The following is a 20,315-nucleotide window of genomic DNA, read 5'->3' as shown; positions in this document are numbered from 1 at the left end:
GGGGGGAAAGGATCCCTTTAATTCCGGCTGGGGGGGGGGGGTGTCCCTGTCCCCCTCCCCCCGTGTCCGTGTGCACGCGAGTGTCCCTGTCCCCCCCTCCCCGGGTCCCCTCCCCATGTCCAGGTGTCCCCCCCAGGTGCGCACAGGTGGGGGGGGGGGCCCAGGGGACACCCCGAGGGAGGCAGTGATTGGAGGGGGGGGGTCTGGTCAGTGTCCCCAGTGTCACCGGGGGGGGGGGGGGGGGTTGGGTGGCATTTGTCACCCGCCCTGGGGAGCCGGGGGGTGGCAGTGGGGGTGGGGGCACACAGGGTGTCACTCAGCGTCCCCGGTGTCACCCAAGGGTGGCAGTGGGGGTGGGGGGGGGTGTGTGGCACGTGTCACCTGCCCTGAGGTCCCCAGGGGGAGGGGACAGTCCTGGCGTTGTCACCAGACCCCCCCCGCCCCCGCGCCCAGTGGGGACCTGCCCGTGGGAATAAAATAAATTAAAATAAAATAAATAAAAAAATCCCAAAAGAATTCTGGGCAGCCCCAAAATCTTAGAAAACGGAATAAAAAAATCTGCGCTGGCGTCCGCGGCGGCCACACCTGGGGACAAGGGACAGGGACAGCGCTGGGGACCGGGGCAGGGGACAGCCCTGACACTGTCCCTATGCCAGCAGGGCCACCCTGACCCTGGCACTGTCCCCGTGACATCCCCGTGACACCCCAGGGACACCCCAGTGACACCCCAGGGACACCCCAGGGACACCCCAGTGACATCCCAGGGACATCCCGGTGTCCCAGTGCACCTCAGGGACACCCCAGGGATACCCCAGTGACATCCCAGTGACATCCCAGTGACACCCCAGGGACACCCCAGGGACATCCTAGTGACATGCCAGGCCTCCCAGTGACACCCCAGTGTCCCAGTGCCCCTCCAGTGCCCCAGCCTCGTGTCCCACTGCCCCAGTCCGGTGTCCCAGTGCCACCCTTGTGTCCCAGTTCAATGTCCCAGTGCCACCCTAGTGCCACAGTGCCATGTTCCAGTGCCCCTACAGTGCCCCAGCCCAGGGTCCCCAGTGTCCCCAATGCCTCCAGCACCCCCAGTACCCCCAGTGTCCCCAGTGTCCCCAATGTCCCCAATCCCTCCAATGCCCCCTCAGTGCCCCCAGTGCCCCCAATGTCCCCAGTGTCCCCAGTGCCCCCCGTGTCCCCAATGCCCCCAATGTCCCCAATGTCCCCAGTGTCCCCATTGCCCCCACTGTCCCCGGTGTCCCCAGTGTCCCCAGTGTCCCCACCAGGCCGTACCTAGTGGCCGCTGCCCGCGCTGTCCCCAGGCTCTATATGGGTCCCGTCCTCAGCCCGGCTGCGCCGCACGGCCCCGGGGGTCCCGGCCCGGGGGGTCCCGGCTTGGGGGGTCCCGGCTTGGGGGGTCCCGGCTTGGGGGGTCCCGGCCCGGGGTGTCCCCGCCTGGGGTGTCCCGGCCTGGGGTGTCCCATCCCCGGGGGTCCCTGTGGGTGTCACAGCACAGGGGTGACCTCGGAGCCCCCCCGGTGCCCCCGGTGCCCCCCAGCGCCCCCCACTCACGGTGGCCGCCCGGGGCCGGGCCGGAGCCGCCGGGGCTGTGCCGGTGCTCGGGGTCGGGGTCGCCGCGGTGGCAGCGGGCGGTGGCCGCCACCTCCTCGTCGTCGTCGCCGCCCTGCGCCTGCTTGCACAGGTGATGCTCCACCATCATCTGCAGCTCTGCCGGGCAGGGAGCGGCGCTGGGGGGGCGCGGGGGGGCCCTGGTGACCGTCCCCACCCTCCCGGCGACACCGCCCGGGTGGCCTCGTGGTGGTGGCGGGGAGCGAGGCCAGTGCGGGGAGGGGACACCGGGGAGGGGACACCCGGCCACCCGTCCCCCGCGGTGCCGGGGGGGCTGCCACCCCCCTGTGCTCCCGTGTGTCCCCCTGTATCCCCCTCATGTCCCATCATGTCCCCCATGTCCCCCTGTATCCCCTCGTGTCCCATCATGTCCCCCATGTCCCCCTGTATCCCCTCGTGTCCCCCCTGTGCCCCCCTCATGTCCCCACCCGTGTCCCCCCATGTCCCCTCATGTCCCCCAGTGTCCCCCAGTGTCCCCAGTGTCCCCCCTGTACCTTTCATGGTGGGGGTGCTGCGGGACACCTTCTTCCTCTGCCGGGGGGACATGGCCAGGCCGGACTGGGGTGAGGGGGGGACATGAGCACGGCTCAGGGGGGCTCTCCCAGCTTTGGGGGGGTCCCCCGGGGGTCCCCGCAGCCCCCCCGGGCGGTGTCACCTACCTTCAGCAGGGGGTTGGGCAGCCGGTCCTCATCGATCTCTGGGGGGGGACAGGAGGTCAATGGGGGCTGGGGGGGCCCATCCTGCACCCCCCGAGGTCAATGAGGGCTGGGGGGGCCCATCCTGCACCCCCCGAGGTCAATGAGGGCTGGGGGCGCCCATCCTGCACCCCCCGAGGTCAATGAGGGCTGGGGGGGCCCATCCTGCACCCCCCGAGGTCAATGAGGGGTGAGGGGCCCATCCTGCACCCCCCGAGGTCAGCGAGGGCTGGGGGGGCCCATCCTGCACCCCCCCAGGTCCATCCAGCCCCACTGGGGGGGTCTCTGTCCCCTGGGGGTCTCATGGGGACAGCGCCACCACCCCCAGCCCCCCCCCCATTGTCACAGGGATTGGGGTCCCACCCCCCCCATGTGTGGGGGTCCTGACAGCGGGGAGGGGGGTCCTGGAATGTGGGGGGGGTCCCTGAGCATCATGTGGGGGTCACTGAGCATTTTTGGGGGGGTCCCTGAGGACATGGAGGAGTCCCTGAGTCATTTAGGGGCTCCTTGAGTGTCATTAGGGGGTCCCTGAGCACGCTGGGGGTTGTCCTGAGCAAATTTGGGGTCTCTGAGCACCTTGGGGGGGTCCCTGGGCGGGCTGGGGCCGGGGGGGATGCGGGGACACCGCTGGCACCCACCTGGGGACGATTGGTCACTGCTCAGGACCAGGTTGGCCGGGGTGGGGCGGCGCCTCCGGATCTGGGGGGACAAAAGAGAAAAGTGGGAGCCCAGACAGGGAATTGGGACCCCTGGACAGGGAATTGGGACCTCAGACACAGAACTGGGACCCCAGACAGGAACTGGGACCCCTGGACAGGAATTGGGACCCCAGACACAGAACTGGGAACCCCGGACAGGGAATTGGGATCTCTGAACAGGGAATTGGGACCCCAGACACAGAACTGGGACCCCAGACAGGAACTGGGACCCTGGACAGGGAATTGGGACCCTCAGACACAGAACTGGGACCCCCAGACACAGAACTGGGACCCCAGACAGGAACTGGGACCCCCGGACAGGGAATTGGGACCCTCAGACACAGAACTGGGACCCCTGGCCGTGCCCCACTGGCCCTGTGCCCGCCGTGTCACTGTCCCCAGGGCGGTGGTGGCCCTGTGCCCGCCGTGTCACTGTCCCCAGGGCGGTGGCGGCCCCGCGGGGCCAGCGGCCGGACGGACACACGGACACACGGACACACGTGGCTTTTCCATCGCGGAGCTAATTATACCCGGCGGCGGGAAGCGCGTGGGGACAGACGTGGGGACAGACGTGGGGACAGACGCGGGGACAGCGGCGGCCCTGCCCTTCCTCTGCGGCCCTGCCCTTGCCCAAGGTCACCCGGAGCCGCTCCGGCCACGAGGCCGCTGCCCTTTGGGGGCGTTGGTGGCCGTGGAGCGGCCGCGGGGGGGACAGCGGCGGCCGTGGGGACAGCGGGGGACAGCGGTGACAATGGGGACAGTGCTGGCAGTGGGGACAGCGCTGACCCCGCGCCCCCTTTCCCCGCTGACCCAGTAACTGAGCGCCTCCCACGAACGGATTTCCCAGCGAGGATTCCCTAATGAGGCGGGCTGCCTAATGAGATGCTGATGAGATGCTAATGAGGCGGGCGAGCGGCCGGGAGCCCCCCCCGCCCCTCCGCACCTCCCCCGGCCCCTGCCCACCCCCCCCGGCCCCCAGCGCATCCTCCCGTGCCGGCCCCGTTGCCATGGAAACGCGGCTGGATGTGAACCGAGATTAGCGGGGACCGGGAACGGCCGGGAATCGCCCCGGCCCCGCCGCGGACCCCCCGAGCCCCCCCACTTTGGGGTCGGGGACCCCCCGGCCCCCCCCGCGGTGGGGATGGGCGGGTTTGGGGTCCCCCCCAGCCCCCGCAGCTCCGGGAGGGACCCCGAGAAGCCGCGACCCCCCCCGGGACGCCGCAGCCCCTCCGGAGCCTCCGCGGGTGCGGGGCGAGGCCGAGCCCCCCCCCCGCCCTTTGCGACCCCCGGGGCGGGGATGGGGAGGGGACAGCGGCGCCACCTGCTCAAGGTGACCCGGGTGGAGCCGGGACCCCCGGCTGAGCCCCCTCCCCTCCATTCCGGGGTCCGGGGCGGGCGGGGGATCCCGAGATGCTCCGGGGAGGGGATGCGCTGGTCCTACCCCCCCCCCGCTCCCTCCCTCCGTCCTCCCCTCCCTCCTCCCTCCTCCATCCCCCATCCCTCCTCCATCCCTCCATCCCCGCTCCCTCCCGCCGCTATTTTTAGATCAATCTCCAGCATCGATTAAGGAGCGCGGCGGATCCGGGGGCAGCCGGGACGGGGCCGACACCGGCACCGGGAGCGGGCACCGGGAGCGGGCACCGGGAGCGGGCACCGGGCGGCAGCGGGAGGGGCTCGGCCCGGCCCGGCCCGGCTCGGATCGGCACGGCCGGGCAAAACCCCCCCGGGATGGTGCCCGAGGACTCGGGGGGACTTGGGGACACGGACAGAGGGGCAGGACAAAGGCCTGGGCTGGGCCTGGCAGCCAGGGGGCAAACGGGGGGGAAACGGGGGGGAAATGAGGGGAAATAGGGGGGGGAAATAGGGGAGCAAAGGGGGGAAACAGGGGGGAAATAGGAGGGAAATAGGGGGGAAACAGGGGGGAAATAGGGGAGCAAAGAGGGGGCAAAAAGGGGGGCAAATAGGGGGCAAACAGGGGGGGCAAATGGGGGAAACAGCGGGGGCTTGGCTGGGATGGGGGTCAGGGGCTCCGGGCCTGCAGGGGGACACGGGGGGGACACGGGGGGGACACGGGGGGGACACGGGGGGGACAAGGTCCCCCTTGGGAAGGTGGGGCTGGGTGGATTTGGGGATGACCCCGCAGGACACGGGGATGCTGTGGTGACACCCGGAGAGGGGGGACACGGCCGAGCCCCCATCACTGCGAGGGGCACCCCAGAAAGAGCACAGGGAGGGGACATGGGCAGTGTCACCTGCTGCCACCGCACCGGGCCGGGGTCACCCCCACCCACCCCAGGGCCCTGAGAGGCACCGGGTGAGAGCCCCGCGAGGGGAAACTGAGGCAGGGCAGGGCAGGGGGTGCCCGGGGCTGGGCAGTGCCCGAGGGGATGGGGACGGGACTGGGGGTGCCCCTTGCTGGGTACTGGGGGGCTCGGGCCCCCTCCCCGCTCTCCCCCTCCCTCCTGAGGACCCCCAAACTCTTCCCCTCCCTCCTGGGGACCCCCAAACTCTCCCCCTCCCTCCCGGGGACCCCCAAACTCTCCCCCTCCCTCCTGGGGACCCCGCGGTGCTGCCCTCGAGCCGGGTGGTGGCCCCAGATGGGCCCATTCGGTGACATCGCCCCCGCTCCGCTGGTACCGGGGGGGTCCTGGCCCCCCATCCCGGCTGGGAGGACACGGCAGGGACCCTCCCTCTCCTCCTCACCCCAATTAAGCCCCCGCGGGCGATGTGGGGCCGAGGGGTCCCCCCGGACCCCCCCTGTCCCCTGCAGCCCCCGGGGAGGTGGCAGGAGGGGCTCGGGGTGCCCGGGGGTCCCCGGCCGTGTCCCCGCGGGGTCACCCCGTGCCCGGCCCGTTCCGGGAGCGGCCCTGACGGGAGCAGGGGCCGGGGGGTCCCGGGGGTCCCGGTGGCGTCGCGCAGAGCGGGCACATGGCCCTGGCACCGTCCCCCCCCCGCCCCACGGCCCCGCGGGGCTCCGGGCACGGCGGCGGCCGCTCCGCGCTGTGGCCCCGGCACCGGGGGCTGCTCCCTCCTGGCGCCGCTGTCCCCGCGTCACCCCCGGCCCGGCGGTGCCGCCCCCGGCCGGGCCGTGCCCCCGCCGTGCCCGCAGCCCCCCGAGCCCCCCCGCTCGCTGCTCCGCGCGGCCCCGCGGCCCCCCCGGTGTCCCCGCGGTGTCCCCGCGGTGTCCCCGCACCTGTTCGGCCGCCTCCGGGTCCAGGTGCGGCTCCAGCAGCGGGACCGTGAACTGGATCTTGCGGGGGCTGTTGGGCTCCATCGCGGGCGCGGCGGCTCCGGCGGCTCCGGCGGCTCCGAGCGGCCACGCCCCGGCCACGCCCCGGCCACGCCCCGCCGAGGCCACGCCTCGCCCCGGGCCCCGCGCGCGGGACGCGGGGACGGACAACGGGACACGGGGACAGGGCTTGGGACACCGGGACGGACACGGGGACAGACACAGGGACAGACACAGGGACAGACACAGGGACGCGGGGAGGGACACAGGAACAGACACAGGGACAGACACAGGGACACGAGGAGGGATGCACGGACAGAGTCAGGAGAGTGGGACAGACACAGGGACACGGGGACAGACACAGGGACACGGGGACAGACACAGGGACAGACACAGAGGCATAAGGACGGACACAGGGACATAGGGACGCACACACGGATGGACCCTGGGACATGGGGACAGACAAACGGACACGAGGATGGACTCCAGGCTGCAGGGACAGACGAGTGGACAGAGCCAAGATGAGGGGACAGACACAGGGACAAAGGACTGGAAACAGGAAGAGAGCTGGGACACGAGGACGGACACAGGGACACAGGAGCGGACACACAGGGTGACCCTGGGACACAGAGAAAGACAAACAGACACCAAGGACAGACTCGGGGACACTGGGACAGACACGGGGGCATGAGGACAGACAGACAGGCCCTGGGACAGACACACAGACCGTGAGAGGGACATGGGACAGGGACAGGGACAAGGACAAGGATGGGGACAGGGACAGGGACAGGGACAGGGACAGGGACAGGGACAGGGACAGGATCCCCCCCCCCAGCACCAGGACAAGGGTACAAGGCCAGCGCTTGGGGACTGTCCCAGCAGAGCCTGGACACCCCAAAACCCCCCAAAAAGGCCAATTTAGGATTGGGGGGGGGGCACAGGGTGGGCTGGGGGTGTCCCCAATCCTCTGTCCTGGGGGTGCTGTGCCCCCACTGCCCCATGTCCCCCCCCCCTCAAGTGACACCCCCAGGGCTTTGGGGGGTTCGGGGCGTGGGACTGGGGGGGTTCTGGGCACGGAACCGGGGGCGCTGTGGGGTCAGGGGGGGTTGTGGGGCTGGGGGAGTTCCCGGCTGGGGGATTCTGGGCCGGGGGCTTTGTGGGGCCGGGGGGTTCCGGGCCGAGGGGGTTGTGGGGCCGGGGCGGTTGCGAGTTCAGGGTCGGGGGTTCCGGGCCGGGGGATTTGTGGGGCCGGGGGGTTCCGGGCCGGGGGTGCTGGGGCCGGGTGCCCCCCCGGCGCAGCCACGAGCGCGTGTCCCATCACTTATTCATGGAGCCGGAGCCCGGGCGGCTGCCGGGATCTGCCGGCAGGAATGCGCTAAGTAGGTCAGGCGGGGGGGGGGCCCGGGGGGGCCGCCCGAGCCCCGCCGCGCCCCCCCCGCCAGCACCGGGGGTCCCGGGGGGGGCACCGGGGCAGCGCTGGCATCCCCTGCGTGCCGGGGGCCGGATAAAGGCGCTGCGGTTTTGGGGAGGGGGGGTCCCCAGTTCTGAGGGGGGGGGGAGGCAGCTGGACCCCCCCTCCCCTAAAGGCCAGCGTGACGCCCCCAGCCCCATCCTGGGGCTCGTCGGGAATTTTGGGTGGGAGAGGCCCCCCCCGAGGGAAGGAGGGGACACCGGGGGGGTTGCGCTGAACCGGGAGCCCCCCCGAGGCTGCCAGCGAGTGCCAATGGCCACGCTCTGGTGGCCCTGCGGGTCCCTTGGCCGTGCTTGGGTGACAGCCTTGGGGACACCCTTGGGGACACCCTGGGGACACCCTTGGGACACCCTTGGGGACACTCTTGGGTACATTCTTGGGGGCGTCCTTTGGGACATCCTTGGGGCATCTTTGGGGACATTCTTGGGGCCAGCCGTGTGTGGGGTGTGACAGGGGGGGACAGGACGGGGCCGTTCTCCCAGCCTGGAGCGGGGAGAGGGCAAGGCCAGAGGGATCTGTCCAGGGTGGTGTCTGTCCCTCCTTGGGGATCTGTCCATCCTTCCCAGGGGATCTGTCCATCCTTCCCAGGGGATCTGTCCATCCTTCCCGGGCTCTTCCCATCCGTCCCAGAAATATTCCCATCCTCCCCGGGGATATTCTCGTCCTTCCCAGGAATATTTCCATCCTTCCCAGAGGTATTGCCACCCTTCCAGGGCTATTCCCGTCCTTCCCAGGAATATTCCCATCCTTCCAGGCCTCTTTCCATCCTCCCCAGGAATATTCCTGTCCCCCCGGGGTTATTCCCGTGGGATGTTCCCGATCCCCCTCCCCGCCTCCCGGGCCGGGCTGAAGGATCGCTTAATTCGGGGCTTTATCCACTTTAAACACTCCCGGGCTAAAAATATCCCGAGGCGCGGGCGCGGCGCTGCCGGCCCGGAGCTGCTGGAGCTGCTTTGCCTTTTTTGACGGGATCGCGGCTGGGGCAGCGCCCGCGCCTCGGGGTCACTGTCACTGTCACTGTCACCGGTGGCACCCGAGCCTCGGGGACACGGCCCTGGGGACTGACACAGGTGCTGGGGTGTGCGGGTCCTGGGGATTCCAGATCCTGGGGATTCCAGATCCTGGGAATTCCAGATCCTGGGAATTCCAGATTCTGGGGGATCCAGATCCTGGGGATTCCAGCTCCTGGGAATTCCAGCTCCTGGAGATTCTAAATTCTGGGGGATCCAACTCCTGAGGTCCCCAACTCCTAGGAAATCCAGCCCCTGGGGAATCCAGCTCCAGGGAATTCCAGCTCCTGGAGATCCCAGCTTGTTGAGATTCCAGCTCCTGGTGATTCCAGCTCCTTGGGGACCCATTGGAATGGATGAGGGGCCAGGGCTGGCGCCTCAGTGGCCGTGAGGTGAGTGCTGTCCCCATGTTGGGGATGTCCCTGTCACCCAGTGCTGTCCCCACACTGGGGGTGTCCCTGTCACCCAGTGCTGTCCCCATGTTGGGGATGTCCCTGTCACCCAGTGCTGTCCCCACGCTGGGGATGTCCCTGTCACCCTGTGCTGTCCCCACACTGGGGGTGTCCCTGTCACCCAGTGCTGTCCCCCCTGCTGGAGATGTCCCTGTCACCCTGTGCTGTCCCCACGCTGGGGATGTCCCTGTCACCCTGTGCTGTCCCCACGCTGGGGATGTCCCTGTCACCCAGTGCTGTCCCCACACTGGAGATGTCCCTGTCACCCAGTGCTGTCCCCATGTTGGGGATGTCCCTGTCACCCAGTGCTGTCCCCACACTGGGGATGTCCCTGTCACCCAGTGCTGTCCCCCCTGCTGGAGATGTCCCTGTCACCCAGTGCTGTCCCCCTGGCACTGGAGGTGCCATCCCAGCTTGGAAAACAACTGCCAGGGAAAGCCCCTCCTTGTCACCCCCCAAAACCAGGGTGGCTTTGCCATCACCCCCTTCCCTGAAGGAAGGTCAGGGACCCTTCGTGAAGGTCGGGGACCCTAAAGGAAGGTTTGGGACCCTTTGGGAAAGTTTGGGACCTTTTGGGAAGGTTGGGGACCCTTTGGGAAGGTTGGGACCCTTAGGAAGGTTTGAGACACCTTGGGAGGGTTGGGGACACCTCGGGAAGGTTGGGGATGCTTTGGGAAGGTCAGAGACCCTTTGGGAAGGTCGGGGACACTTTGGGACAATCAGGGACCCCTCGGGAGGTGCCAGGGGGTGCTGGGGCTGCCCTCAGGAGCTTTTCCCGCGGCGGTGGCGGATGTGGGGCGCTGTTTGAGCTTTGGGCTGTTGATTTTTTTGCTAATTTCCTCTTCCAAGCCGATGAGTTTCCTCCCGCTCCGCTGACGACGGATGGGGGCCGGGCGGGGCGCGGGGGGGGCAGGAGGCGGCTGGGCCACCCACGGGCCCTGGAGGGGCACAGGGAGCTGCCCACCCACCCCTGGAGCCGGTCAGTGCTGAGGGGTCTGGGACTGGGGATTTGGGATTTGGGGATTGGGGATTTGGGATATGGGGGAGAGCTGCCTACCCACCCCTGAGCCAGTCAGTGCCAAGGGGTCTGGGACTGGGGATTTGGGATTTGGGATTTGGGGATTTGGGATATGGGGGAGAGCTGCCCACCCACCCTGGATCCGGGCAGTGCCGAGGGGTCTGGGATTGGGGGATTGGGGATTTGGGGATTCTGGGATTGGGGATTTGGGGGAGAGCTGCCCACCCACCCCTGGAGCCGGTCAGTGCCGAGGGGTCTGGGATTGGGGATTGGGGATTTGGGATATGGGATTTGGGGAGCTGCCCACCCACTGCCCAGAGCCCACCCTGGGATGCCCTGAGCCCACCCTGAACTGCCCCAAGCCCACCCTGAACTGCCCGAGCCCACCCTGAACTGCCCCGAGCCCACCCTGAACTGCCCTGAGCCCACCCTGAACTGCCCCGAGCCCACCCTGAACTGCCCCGAGCCCACCCTGAACTGCCCCGAGCCCACCCTGCCCCTGCCCGTGCAATCCCTGGTGGCTCCCCCCACCCCCCCCGGTCCCTCACATCCCTCCTGTCCCCCAGGGACCCCCCCGGCCCCCCCGGCCATGGAGGGACCCCCGGTGCTCGGCCCCTCCTCGTGGCAGAGGCGCCGCGCGTGGGCCCGGCAGAGCCGGGGCTGGCGCAGCCCCGAGGGCGAGCGGGACCAGGAGGAGGAAGAGGAAGATGAGGAGGACAAGGAGGAGGAGGAGGAGGAAGAGGAGCGGGAGGCGGCCGCTGTCCCCTGGGAGCCACCAGAGCCGGACCACGCGGGGCTGTCCCCAAGCTCTGCGTCCCCCGGGGGCTGTGACAAGAGCGGGACGTGTCCCCAGACCAGCGCCAGTCACCCCCTGCTGTCCCCTCCCTCCCTTTTTCCATCTCTGCTGCTCCCGGGGAGCCCCCAGGCCGCGGGCAGGTGAGATTTGGGGTCCGGGGGGGCTGGCAGGGCAGGGCAGGGGACACTGTCCCCATGTGTCCCTCTGGCACTGTCCCCTCTCCATGTAGGAGTCAGTGGGACCGGCGGGTCAGGCCTGGGGACAGCAGGGCCTCCAGTGTCTCCTGCAGTGTCCCCTCCGGTGTCCCCTCCGGTGTCCCCTCCCCGCACAGGGCTCTGCAGGACCGGTGGCTCAAGCCTGGGGACAGCACGGCCTCCGGTGTCCCCTGCAGTGTCCCCTCCGGTGTCCCCTCCGGTGTCCCCAGCAGCTCCAGGTAGGGCTGGGGCTCTCGGGATCGGTGCCACCCGGTGTCCCCTCGCGGGGGATCGGTGCCACCCGGTGTCCCCCGGCGGGGCTGACCGGGGCTGTCCCCTCCCGCAGCCTGGCCGCGGTGCTGGCCTGGTGGCACTCGGACGCCGAGGAGATCCTGCACAGCCTCGGCTTCGTGGGCAGCGACCCGGGGCTGGCGTCGCGGGTCCCCCCCCGCTTCTTCTCGGGCCCGTCCCGCGCCAGCGGCATCGACCTCGGGCTCTTCCTGCGGGCCCAACTGCGGCGCCTGGAGCTGGAGGATCCCTGCCTGCTGCTGGCCAGTGCGTGCCACCGCTGTCCCCGCTGTCCCCGCTGGCCCCGCTGTCCCCGCTGTCCCCGCTGGCCCCGCTGTCCCCGCTGTCCCCGCTGGCCCCGCTGTCCCCGCTGTCCCCTCTCGTGCCTCAGTTTCCCCGGGCGGGAATTGGGGGGATCACCCTGAGCCCCCCGAGCTGCGGGGTGGGACGCACTAACTGCTCCTATCGGCGGTGGGAAATCGCTGCCGCGCCTCAGTTTCCCCGGCCGGGAGCTGTGGGGGTCCCTCCCAGTCCCACCCCCTACACACCCACCCGACCCCCCGATGTCGCCCCCAGGTCGCTTCCAGCAGGTCCAGGCCCTGGCTGCCACCGCCGACGCTTTCTTCTGCCTCTACTCCTACGTGTCGCGGACCCCTCTGCAGCGCATCGCCCCCCCCCGGCCCTGTCGCGACATCCCCGACAGCGCCGAGCCCCGCGGGGCGCGGCCCGGGGAGCGCCTGAAGCGCGCGGTGTCCTCGCTGTGCCTCTGCACGGGGCGGGGACGCAGCGGCGACACCGCACGGGGGGCGACCCCCGGTCCCCGCAGCGCCCCCGGCCCGGGGGGGCTCCGGACGGGGCCGGGCGGGACCCCCGAGCGCTGCCGGGGGGGCGGCGACACGGACACGGGGCGGTGCTGGCTGTCCCCGAGGCCACCCCGTGCGGGGACACCCTGGGGACGCCCCGAGCGCTGCTGTCCCCACGGCCGGGGGGTCTGGGGGCGCGGGGGGGCTCCGTGCCCGGCGGCAGCAGCGCGGGGGGGCCCGGGGGACCCGCGGGGCGGTGTCACCGCGTCCCCGCACGCCAGCGGGGCGGCGGTCACCCCCCAGCGACCCCCGGGGCTGCGACCCCCGGGCCAGCCCGGCCTCGGCGCTCGGGGACACCCGGGGGACACCGCGAGGGGTGGGGGACACGGCGCTGGGCTGCGGGGGGGTCCCCTGGGGCTGCAGACCCCCGAGCCCCGAGGAGCGGCCGAGTCCTTCGAGCTGGAGGAGGTGAGGAGGAGGAGGAGGAGGAGGGGAGGAAGGGCCCCCCCCGGCTGGCGCGGGGAAGGAGCTGGAGCGGGAAATGTCCCCGGAGCCTCGCAGGCTTTTAAGGTTTAAATGATTCAGAGCTGGGGCGGAGCCGGGCCCGGGGGGAGCCGGGGGGGGCAGCGGGGTCGGGCACGCACAGGCCCGGGCCGGGTCACGCGTGGGGACACGGGGGACGCGCCCCCAGCGCGGGGCCGCGCCTTTGTCACGGCAGCGGTGACAGCTGAGCCCCGCAGCCACCCCCGCAGGTGCTGAGCCAGGAGGAGGAGGAGGAGGATGACGGTGATGACGATGAGGATGATGATGATGATGAGGATGATGATGATGATGATGATGACGGTGCCCCCGAAAAAGCCGCCCGGTTCCCCCATTCCTTTATCAGGAGTGAGTTGGGGTCTTCCCCACCCTCCTGGGGGTCACGGGCTGCCCACTGTGTCCCTGCCCTGTCCCCCCCGTGTCCCTGCCCTGTCCCCACCGTGTCCCCACCGTGTCCCCCCCGTGTCCCCACAGGCTCCCTGCTCCACGGGCGCTCGGACAGCAGCGGCTTTGGGGAGGAGCCGCTCTCGGCCTCGGCACCGCCGGCCCCGACTCCGTGACCCGAGGCCACCTCAGGAGGATGTGTGGCCTCGGCCGGGTGTCCCACGGACGTTTTGGACACGTGTGTGACACGTGTGCGTGTGTGTGTGTGTGTGCACGTGTGGGTGTTTGGCACAGAAAAACCTCCGGATTCGGGATTTTACCCCGGTTTTTGTCCCTTCCTCGTCCCCCAGCCCTGTGGCTCGGGGCCTGCAGCGGGGATGTGTCCCCAGCCCTTGGGGACGTGTCCCCAGCCCTTGGGGACGTCACTTGCACTTTGGTTGGTTGTGCCAGAGAGGGTGGGGACCCAATAAAGTCCCCTAAGGGATGGCGGTGGCTGTGTCCATGCTGGGGGGGTGGCATCAGCCCTGCCCAGGGACAGCTCCCGTGTCACTGTCACCCCAGGAGCTCAGGAAGGAGCCACCACGGTCCCTTTGTGGCCGGGGTGTCAGGAAGGAGCCACCACGCTCCCTTTGTGGCCGGGCTGTCGGGAAGGAGCCACCACGCTCCCTTTGTGGCCGGGCTGTCCCTGTCCCTGTCCCTGTCCCTGTCCTGGCCACCCCCCGGGACCCTCGGTGTGCCAGGGTGGCAGCGGCTGCAGCTCCTGGGAAAGGGAAATCCCGGAGGATCAACAGCCCCGGGGCTTCCCCATGGAGAGCGGCCAGGCCGGGATCATCCGGGATTATCCCCGCGGCCCCTCTGGCACCGGGGCCGCATCCCAAATCCAGGGGAGGGTCCCAAATCCAGGGGAGGGTCCCAAATCCAGGGGAGGGTCCCAAATCCCGGGGGAGGGTCCCATTCCGCCGGGGCCGCATCCCAAATCCTGAGGGAGGGATGCTCCTGTCCCACCAGGGCTGCCCTGGGATGGACCTGGCTGGTCTGGGATTCACCCAGGACCGTGTGGGACCCCAGCCCCATCCCGGTTCCCATTCCCTGCCCTGGCTCTGCCCAGCCCTGGCTCAGCCCAAAAATAAACCCGGGATTGGCTGGGAGAGCCTGGAGGGGCTGTGGACACCTCTGGGAGAGCCTCGGTGGGCAGAGCTGAGCTCGGGGACCATCCCTGGGGGATGTCACCAACCCTTGACAAATGTCACCAACCCCTGGGGGTGCCACCAACCCCTGGCAGATGTCACCAACCCTTGACAGATGTCACCAACCTCTGGCAGATGTCACCAACCCCTGGCAGATGTCACCACCCCCTGGGGATGTCACCCATCCCTGGGACACCCAGGGCTGGTCCCATCCCACCCAGAACCAGGCTGGGACAGGGATGGGGTTGGGGACATGCTGGGACATCTTCCTCCAGCTCTCCATGGAGAGATCAGCAGCTCCAGCAGATTTCATGGACACCTTGGAGCCCGTGGTGCTTCCCAGGAGGGTTTTAAGGGGATTTTGGTGCCATTTAGGATTAATTAATCCTCTGGGATGGGGAACTTCTGGATGCTGGAGCAGCACAAAGAGGCTCCTCTTGCCATGAGGTGTTTCTGCCTCCCCTTTGGGAGATTAAGGGGACTTTGGGGATTAAGTCCCTGCTCCAGGATTCCAATTCCCTGCCGGGGGCTCTGGCTCTGCCTCCCGGATCTGGCTGCCCCAAATCCCTGCCCGGGGCACGGCTGGGCTCTCCTCACCCTCCTGTTCCCACCGGGAATGAACGGGGCTCTCTGAGCCGCCAGGAACAGGCAGGAAGGTGGCACAAATCCTCCCTCGGGCGCTGGGATGATGGAAACCACCCAGGATTCATCCCCCGGCTCGGCAGCCAAGAGGAAGGACGTGGCCAAGCCGTGGGAGCCGCTTCCCACGGGGAGCAGGAGCTGCTGGGGGGGCAGGGAAGGAGTGGGGGGAGCTGCCAGCAGGGCCCCGTGTCCTACATTTGGGGCTGGCTTTGGTGCGGGCTCTTCTCTGCTCCCACTGGCACCACATCCATCCCCAATTCCATCCCCAATTCCATCCCCACAGGCACCACGTCCTGCCCCATCCCTATCCCCAATTCCATCCCCGATTCCATCCCCAATTCCATCCCCACAGGCACCACGTCCTGCCCCATCCCTATCCCCAATTCCATCCCCAATTCCATCCCCACGGCACCACGTCCTGCCCCATCCCTATCCCCAATTCCATCCCCAATTCCATCCCCATCCCTATCCCACATCCATCCCCAGTTCCATCTGTGGTCACTCCCTGTCCTGGCCATGTCCAGCCTGTGGTCACTCCCTGTCCTGGCCATGTCCAGACTGTGGTCACTCTGTGTCCTGGCATGGACCCAGCCCCTGGTCATTCCATGTCCTTGTTGTGTCCAGCCCATGGTCACTCCCTGTCCTGGCTGTATGTCCTCCATGTCCCTCCATCCCCTCTGTCCCTCCATCCCGTGTCCCTCCATGTCCCCAAATGTCCCCCAAATGTCCCCTCCTGTCCTTTCCCCACCAGGTGCCTGAAAACCCAGTGCTGGAGAGTGGGGGGGCCTGGGAGGGCATGTGGGGTGTCCAGGGGTGCCCTGGGACACTCTGGGGGACTCTGGAGCGGGATCCACGGAGCTCTGGGAGGGTCAGGAACTGCCCCGGGCTGGGGCTGGGCTGGCCCGGGGGGGCTGCGGGGCTAATCCGGGCTAATCCCGCCCTGGCACGGGCACCTGCTCACACCTGGAAAATCCCCACGTGCCCGAGCCCTGCCCCAGCCCCTTCATAAGGGCAGAGCCCCCGGTCCCGGCTCATCCCCGGCTCTCCCGGTCTCGATCCCGTCCGGTCCCGGCTCATCCCCGGCTCATCCCCGGCTCTCCCGCCGCCGCCGCCGCCCGACCCGTGCCCGGAATGGCCGCGATGCTGAAGCTCTGGGCAGCGCTGCTGCTGGCCGGGCTCGCCGGCAGCCTGGCCACTGCCCGTGAGCCGGGGGACACGGGGTGGCAGCAGGGTGGCCCTGGGGTGGCACCGGGGCCGGCAGCACCGGGGGTGGCATTGGGGTGGCATCGTGGTGGTGTTGGGGTGGCACTGGGCGGGTTCTGGTGGGTGCAGGAGGGAGGTCAGGGTGCCTGGGGTGTCCCCAAACAGGGGAGGGGTCCTGGGGCTCCCGACCCCCGCCCAGGCGGGCGATGTCACCTCTCCTGTTCCTCCCGCAGGCCCCGTGGAGGAGCCGACTTCAGACGGGCTCCTGGCAGAGCTTGGCAACCTGCTGGACCCCCATGTGGGAGCCCATGAGCTGCTGGACCCCGAGGAGGGAAGCCTGGCGCTGCTGGACCCCGAGGAGGAACCCGAGGAGAAACCCCAGGAACTGCTGGGGCTGCTGCTGGACCCCGAGGAGGAACCCCTGGAGCTGCTGGACCCCGAGGAGGAACCCGAGGAGAAACCCCAGGAGTTGTTCGGGCTGCTGGACCCTGAGGAAGAACCCAAGGAGGAACCCCTGGAGCTGCTGGACCCCGAGGAGGAACCCCTGGAGCTGCTGGACCCCAATGAGGAACCCGAGGAGAAACCCCAGGAGCTGCTGGGGCTGCTGGACCCTGAGGAAGAACCCAAGGAGGAACCCCAGGAGCTGCTGGGGCTGCTGGACCCTGAGGAGGAACCCAAGGAGGAACCCCAGGAGCTGCTGGGGCTGCTGGACCCTGAGGAGGAACCCCTGGAGCTGCTGGACCCTGAGGAGGAACCCGAGGAGAAACCCCAGGAGTTGTTGGGGCTGCTGGACCCTGAGGAAGAACCCGAGGAGGTGGAGGAGCTTGAGGTGAGCCCTGTAGAACCTGAGGAACCCGAGGAGAACCCTGAGGAATCCGAGGATCCTGAAGAGAGCCCTGAAGAGTCTGAGGATCCTGAAGAGAGCCCTGAAGAGTCTGAGGATCCCGAAGCGAGTCCTGAAGAATCCGAGGATCCTGAAGAGAGCTCTGAGGAATCTGAGGAATCTGAAGAGAGCTCTGAGGAATCCGAGGAATCCGAAGAGAGCTCTGAGGAATCCGAGGAATCCGAAGAGAGCCCTGAAGAGTCGGAAGATCCCGAAGCGAGCCCAGAGGAATCTGAAAATCCTGAAGCCAGCCCTGAAGAGTCTGAGGATCCTGAAGAGAGCCCCGAAGAACCCGAGGAACCCGAAGCGAGCCCAGAGGAATCTGAGGATCCTGAAGAGAGCCCGGAGGAGTCTGAGGATCCTGAAGAGAGCCCGGAGGAGCCTGAGGATCCTGAAGAGAGCCCTGAAGAATCTGAGGAACCTGAAGCAAGTCCTGAAGAATCCGAGGATCCTGAAGAGAGCCCTGAAGAGTCAGAAGATCCCGAAGAGAACCCAGAGGAGCCTGAGGATCCTGAAGAGAGCCCAGAAGAATCCGAGGATCCTGAAGAGAGCCCTGAAGAGTCGGAAGATCCCAAAGAGAGCCCTGAAGAGTCAGAAGATCCTGAAGAGAGCCCGGAGGAGTCTGAGGATCCTGAAGAGAGCCCGGAGGAATCCGAGGAATCTGAAGAGAGCCCTGAAGAGTTGGAAGATCCTGAAGAGAGCCCGGAGGAGTCTGAGGAACCCGAAGAGGGCTCTGAGGGCTCTGATCTCAACGTGGATGCCCTGGTGGAACTGGCGAGCAAACTGGCAGGTTTGCAAGGCCCCCAAAACTCCCCAAACCCCCCAGGGAAGGGCAGATCTGGTTTGGGACCCCCTAAATCCCCCCAGGGAAGGGCGGATCTTTGGGTTCTGTCTCTGTTCCAGGGCGGGGTTGGTGCTGCCGGGTCAGTTTGTGCCTGAGGGTTGGGAACGATCCCAAATCCCTGTCCCGGCTCTGACGGGGAGGGAACGGGCGGGTCAGACCCCCCCGGCACAGAGGGAGCCGGGACAGGGGACAGTGGCACTGCCAGGGTGTCACACGGGGGTCAGGACACGCTGGGCGTCAGTGCCACCGCTCTGGCTGGGTTGGGGACCCCGAGGAGGGGGCGAGGAGCCCCTCGGGGTGCTGGAGACCCCCGGTTTTGCCCCCGCAGAGGCGCAGGGAGCCGAGAAGAACGAGGGGGCCCTGTCTCATCTCATGGACGCGATTAACTGGCTGGTGAACCGTCTGAGCAACCTCGTCTTCGGGTGCGCACGGGGGCTCGGGCAGCTGCCCCGAGGTCAGCGCCCCTAAAACGGCCCCCGGCCCCTCCCCGCGCCTGGAGGGGGTGGGGGGCGGCTGGGGGGTCCCAAGGTGGGACGGGGGGGCTGGGCCGGGGCTCAGCTCTGCTGCGTTTTCTCTTTTCCAGGTGAGCCGTGAGCGCCGCCCGCACCCCCCCAGGGCCGGGGCACGGACCCCGCCGGCCCCGCTGAGCTCCCGGCTCGTCCCGAGGCTTTCCCCGCTCCAGGCTCCCCCTGCCCGCCCCGCACATCCCAAATAAAGCCGATCCCAAACGCCGCCCCTCGTGTCCTGCCGGCTCTCCCGGGGGTGGGGGGAATGGGGCTGGGGGCTCTCCTGGGGTCCCCCACAATGAACCGAGGACCCCCAACCCCATCCCCGTGCCCCTTGCGGGGTCTTCAGCCGTGCCTTCCATGCTCATCCAGCCCGGAGACCCTCCAGGGATGGGGGACCCGTCCAGCTGTGCCCAGCTGTGCCTCAGGGCCCTGCGAACCCCAGAGCTGCAGACCCCACCCCTCGGACCCCCTCCCCTGTCCCCAAACTCCGCCCCTGTCCCAGTCAGGAGCTGGGCCCGGCCCTCATTGAGGAGAGGGGGGTCGGGGTCTCCCGAGGCTCTCCCAGGGTGGGCAGGGACAGCTCGGGGTCCCCACGGGGGTCCCCAGCTCAGGGGGTGGAACACGGGGACCCCTGGGTGTCCTGTGGGGGGGGGACAGCTCGGTCCCCTCTGCCACACCCAGCGCCTCCCGTCCTTGTCCCTTTCCCGTCCCCCCTCACTGCGGGGGTGACCCCCAGCCCTGGGGAGGGGAGGGGTCCCCGACCATGCCCGGGGACCACCCTGCTCCCATCCCCCATGCTCGGGTGTCCTGTGGGTGGGGGCCGGGGTTGATTGGCAGCTCTGGCACCCCCCGGCTGTGCCCGGGGGGGGCGGGGGGCTGCGGTTTCCATGGCGACGGCGATGAGGTGGCAGCTCCGTGGGAAGCGGGAGATCGGGAAAGGGAGGGGGAGAGCAGCTCTGTGGTTTTTGGGAGCCGTGGGACGATCCCGAGGGACCCCGGGCCCTCCCCGGGATGAGCCCGGTCCCGGTTCCGGCAGCCCCCAAAAACCCCACAGGGGCACGCGGCTGAACTGGTGCCCACTGGTTTCCAGTTTGGGAGCCCAGTAGAGCACGTCTGGTTCTGTTCCCGCTCCCTGGGCACCCCCAGCTCCCTCAGCTCTCCACGGCTGGGGGAACACCCCAAATTTGGGATTTTCCCCTCAATAAATCCCCTCTCGGAGCAAAGCCGGCCCCTCCCGGCGCAGGGAAATGCCTCATCCCGGTGTGAAGAGCTGCCTCATCCTCACCCTCCTCCTCCTCTCTGGCTGACATCTCACCGCGCCTCCTCCCACCGCTGCCGGGCAGCTTTTTCCCAAACCCGGCGTTTTTTGGGCCGTTTTTCCAGGGAAAGGCGCCTGGTGCCAGCTCTGGGATGCGGAGCCGGCCCCGGGACGCGGTGGGGGCGGGAAAATGAATTCGGTGCGAGCTCCCAGAGCAGGTGAGAGAATTCACAGCTTCACAGAAATCCGCTTTTCCGGCTGCCTTGGCTGGGGAGTTTTTTCTGGTTTTTTCCCCCAGGAAAGGGCTCGCGGTGAGCAGGGCCGGGATGTCCCCAGGGAGGTGGCACAAGTCGGTGTCACTGTCCCCCGAGGGGGAACCGAGCGTGATTTGGGGCTCTGGCTGCTGGGGTGGGGCCACCCGGTGTGTGAATGTCACCTGCGGCCACCCGGGGCGTGACGCTGTCCCCAAATCCCGGGAATTGACCTCAAATAAAGGGCGGAGTGGAAAAACCCAGCAGAGCCCACCGAGATTTGGGATCAGCAGGGTGGTGACATCCAGGTGACATCCAGGTGACGTCAGCAGCTGCC

The 20,315-nt window shown here is 68.6% G+C and overlaps 3 protein-coding genes across 3 annotated transcripts; 2 read left to right on the top strand and 1 right to left on the bottom strand.

Annotated features, from left to right (window-relative positions):
* Window positions 1–2: 2 nt before the first annotated feature.
* Window positions 3–6,491, bottom strand: PPP1R1A (protein phosphatase 1 regulatory inhibitor subunit 1A). The gene is made up of 7 exons (XM_054649288.2): window positions 6,210–6,491; window positions 2,957–3,017; window positions 2,283–2,320; window positions 2,118–2,181; window positions 1,567–1,722; window positions 1,288–1,490; window positions 3–585 (listed from the first exon to the last, which is right to left on the bottom strand). The coding sequence occupies exons 1-6, from the start codon at window positions 6,288–6,290 to the stop codon at window positions 1,288–1,290; spliced, it is 603 nt and encodes a 200-aa protein (XP_054505263.2). The 5' UTR covers window positions 6,291–6,491; the 3' UTR covers window positions 3–585.
* A 1,004-nt stretch (window positions 6,492–7,495) lies between these two features.
* On the top strand, window positions 7,496–13,688 carry TESPA1 (thymocyte expressed, positive selection associated 1). The gene is made up of 8 exons (XM_077192776.1): window positions 7,496–9,118; window positions 10,028–10,157; window positions 10,763–11,132; window positions 11,222–11,425; window positions 11,533–11,741; window positions 12,051–12,745; window positions 13,030–13,165; window positions 13,292–13,688. Exons 2-8 carry the CDS (start codon window positions 10,061–10,063, stop codon window positions 13,375–13,377), a joined length of 1,797 nt encoding a protein of 598 aa, XP_077048891.1. The 5' UTR covers window positions 7,496–9,118; window positions 10,028–10,060; the 3' UTR covers window positions 13,378–13,688.
* A 2,292-nt stretch (window positions 13,689–15,980) lies between these two features.
* Window positions 15,981–18,692, top strand: LOC143696459 (uncharacterized). The gene is made up of 4 exons (XM_077192777.1): window positions 15,981–16,231; window positions 16,467–17,906; window positions 18,289–18,382; window positions 18,544–18,692. Exons 1-4 carry the CDS (start codon window positions 16,162–16,164, stop codon window positions 18,545–18,547), a joined length of 1,608 nt encoding a protein of 535 aa, XP_077048892.1. The 5' UTR covers window positions 15,981–16,161; the 3' UTR covers window positions 18,548–18,692.
* The last annotated feature ends 1,623 nt before the right edge of the window (window positions 18,693–20,315 follow it).

This window comes from Agelaius phoeniceus, chromosome 35 (genome assembly GCF_051311805.1).
Source record: "Agelaius phoeniceus isolate bAgePho1 chromosome 35, bAgePho1.hap1, whole genome shotgun sequence".
NCBI lineage: Eukaryota > Metazoa > Chordata > Aves > Passeriformes > Icteridae > Agelaius > Agelaius phoeniceus.
This window is presented reverse-complemented; position numbering and strand designations above follow the sequence as displayed.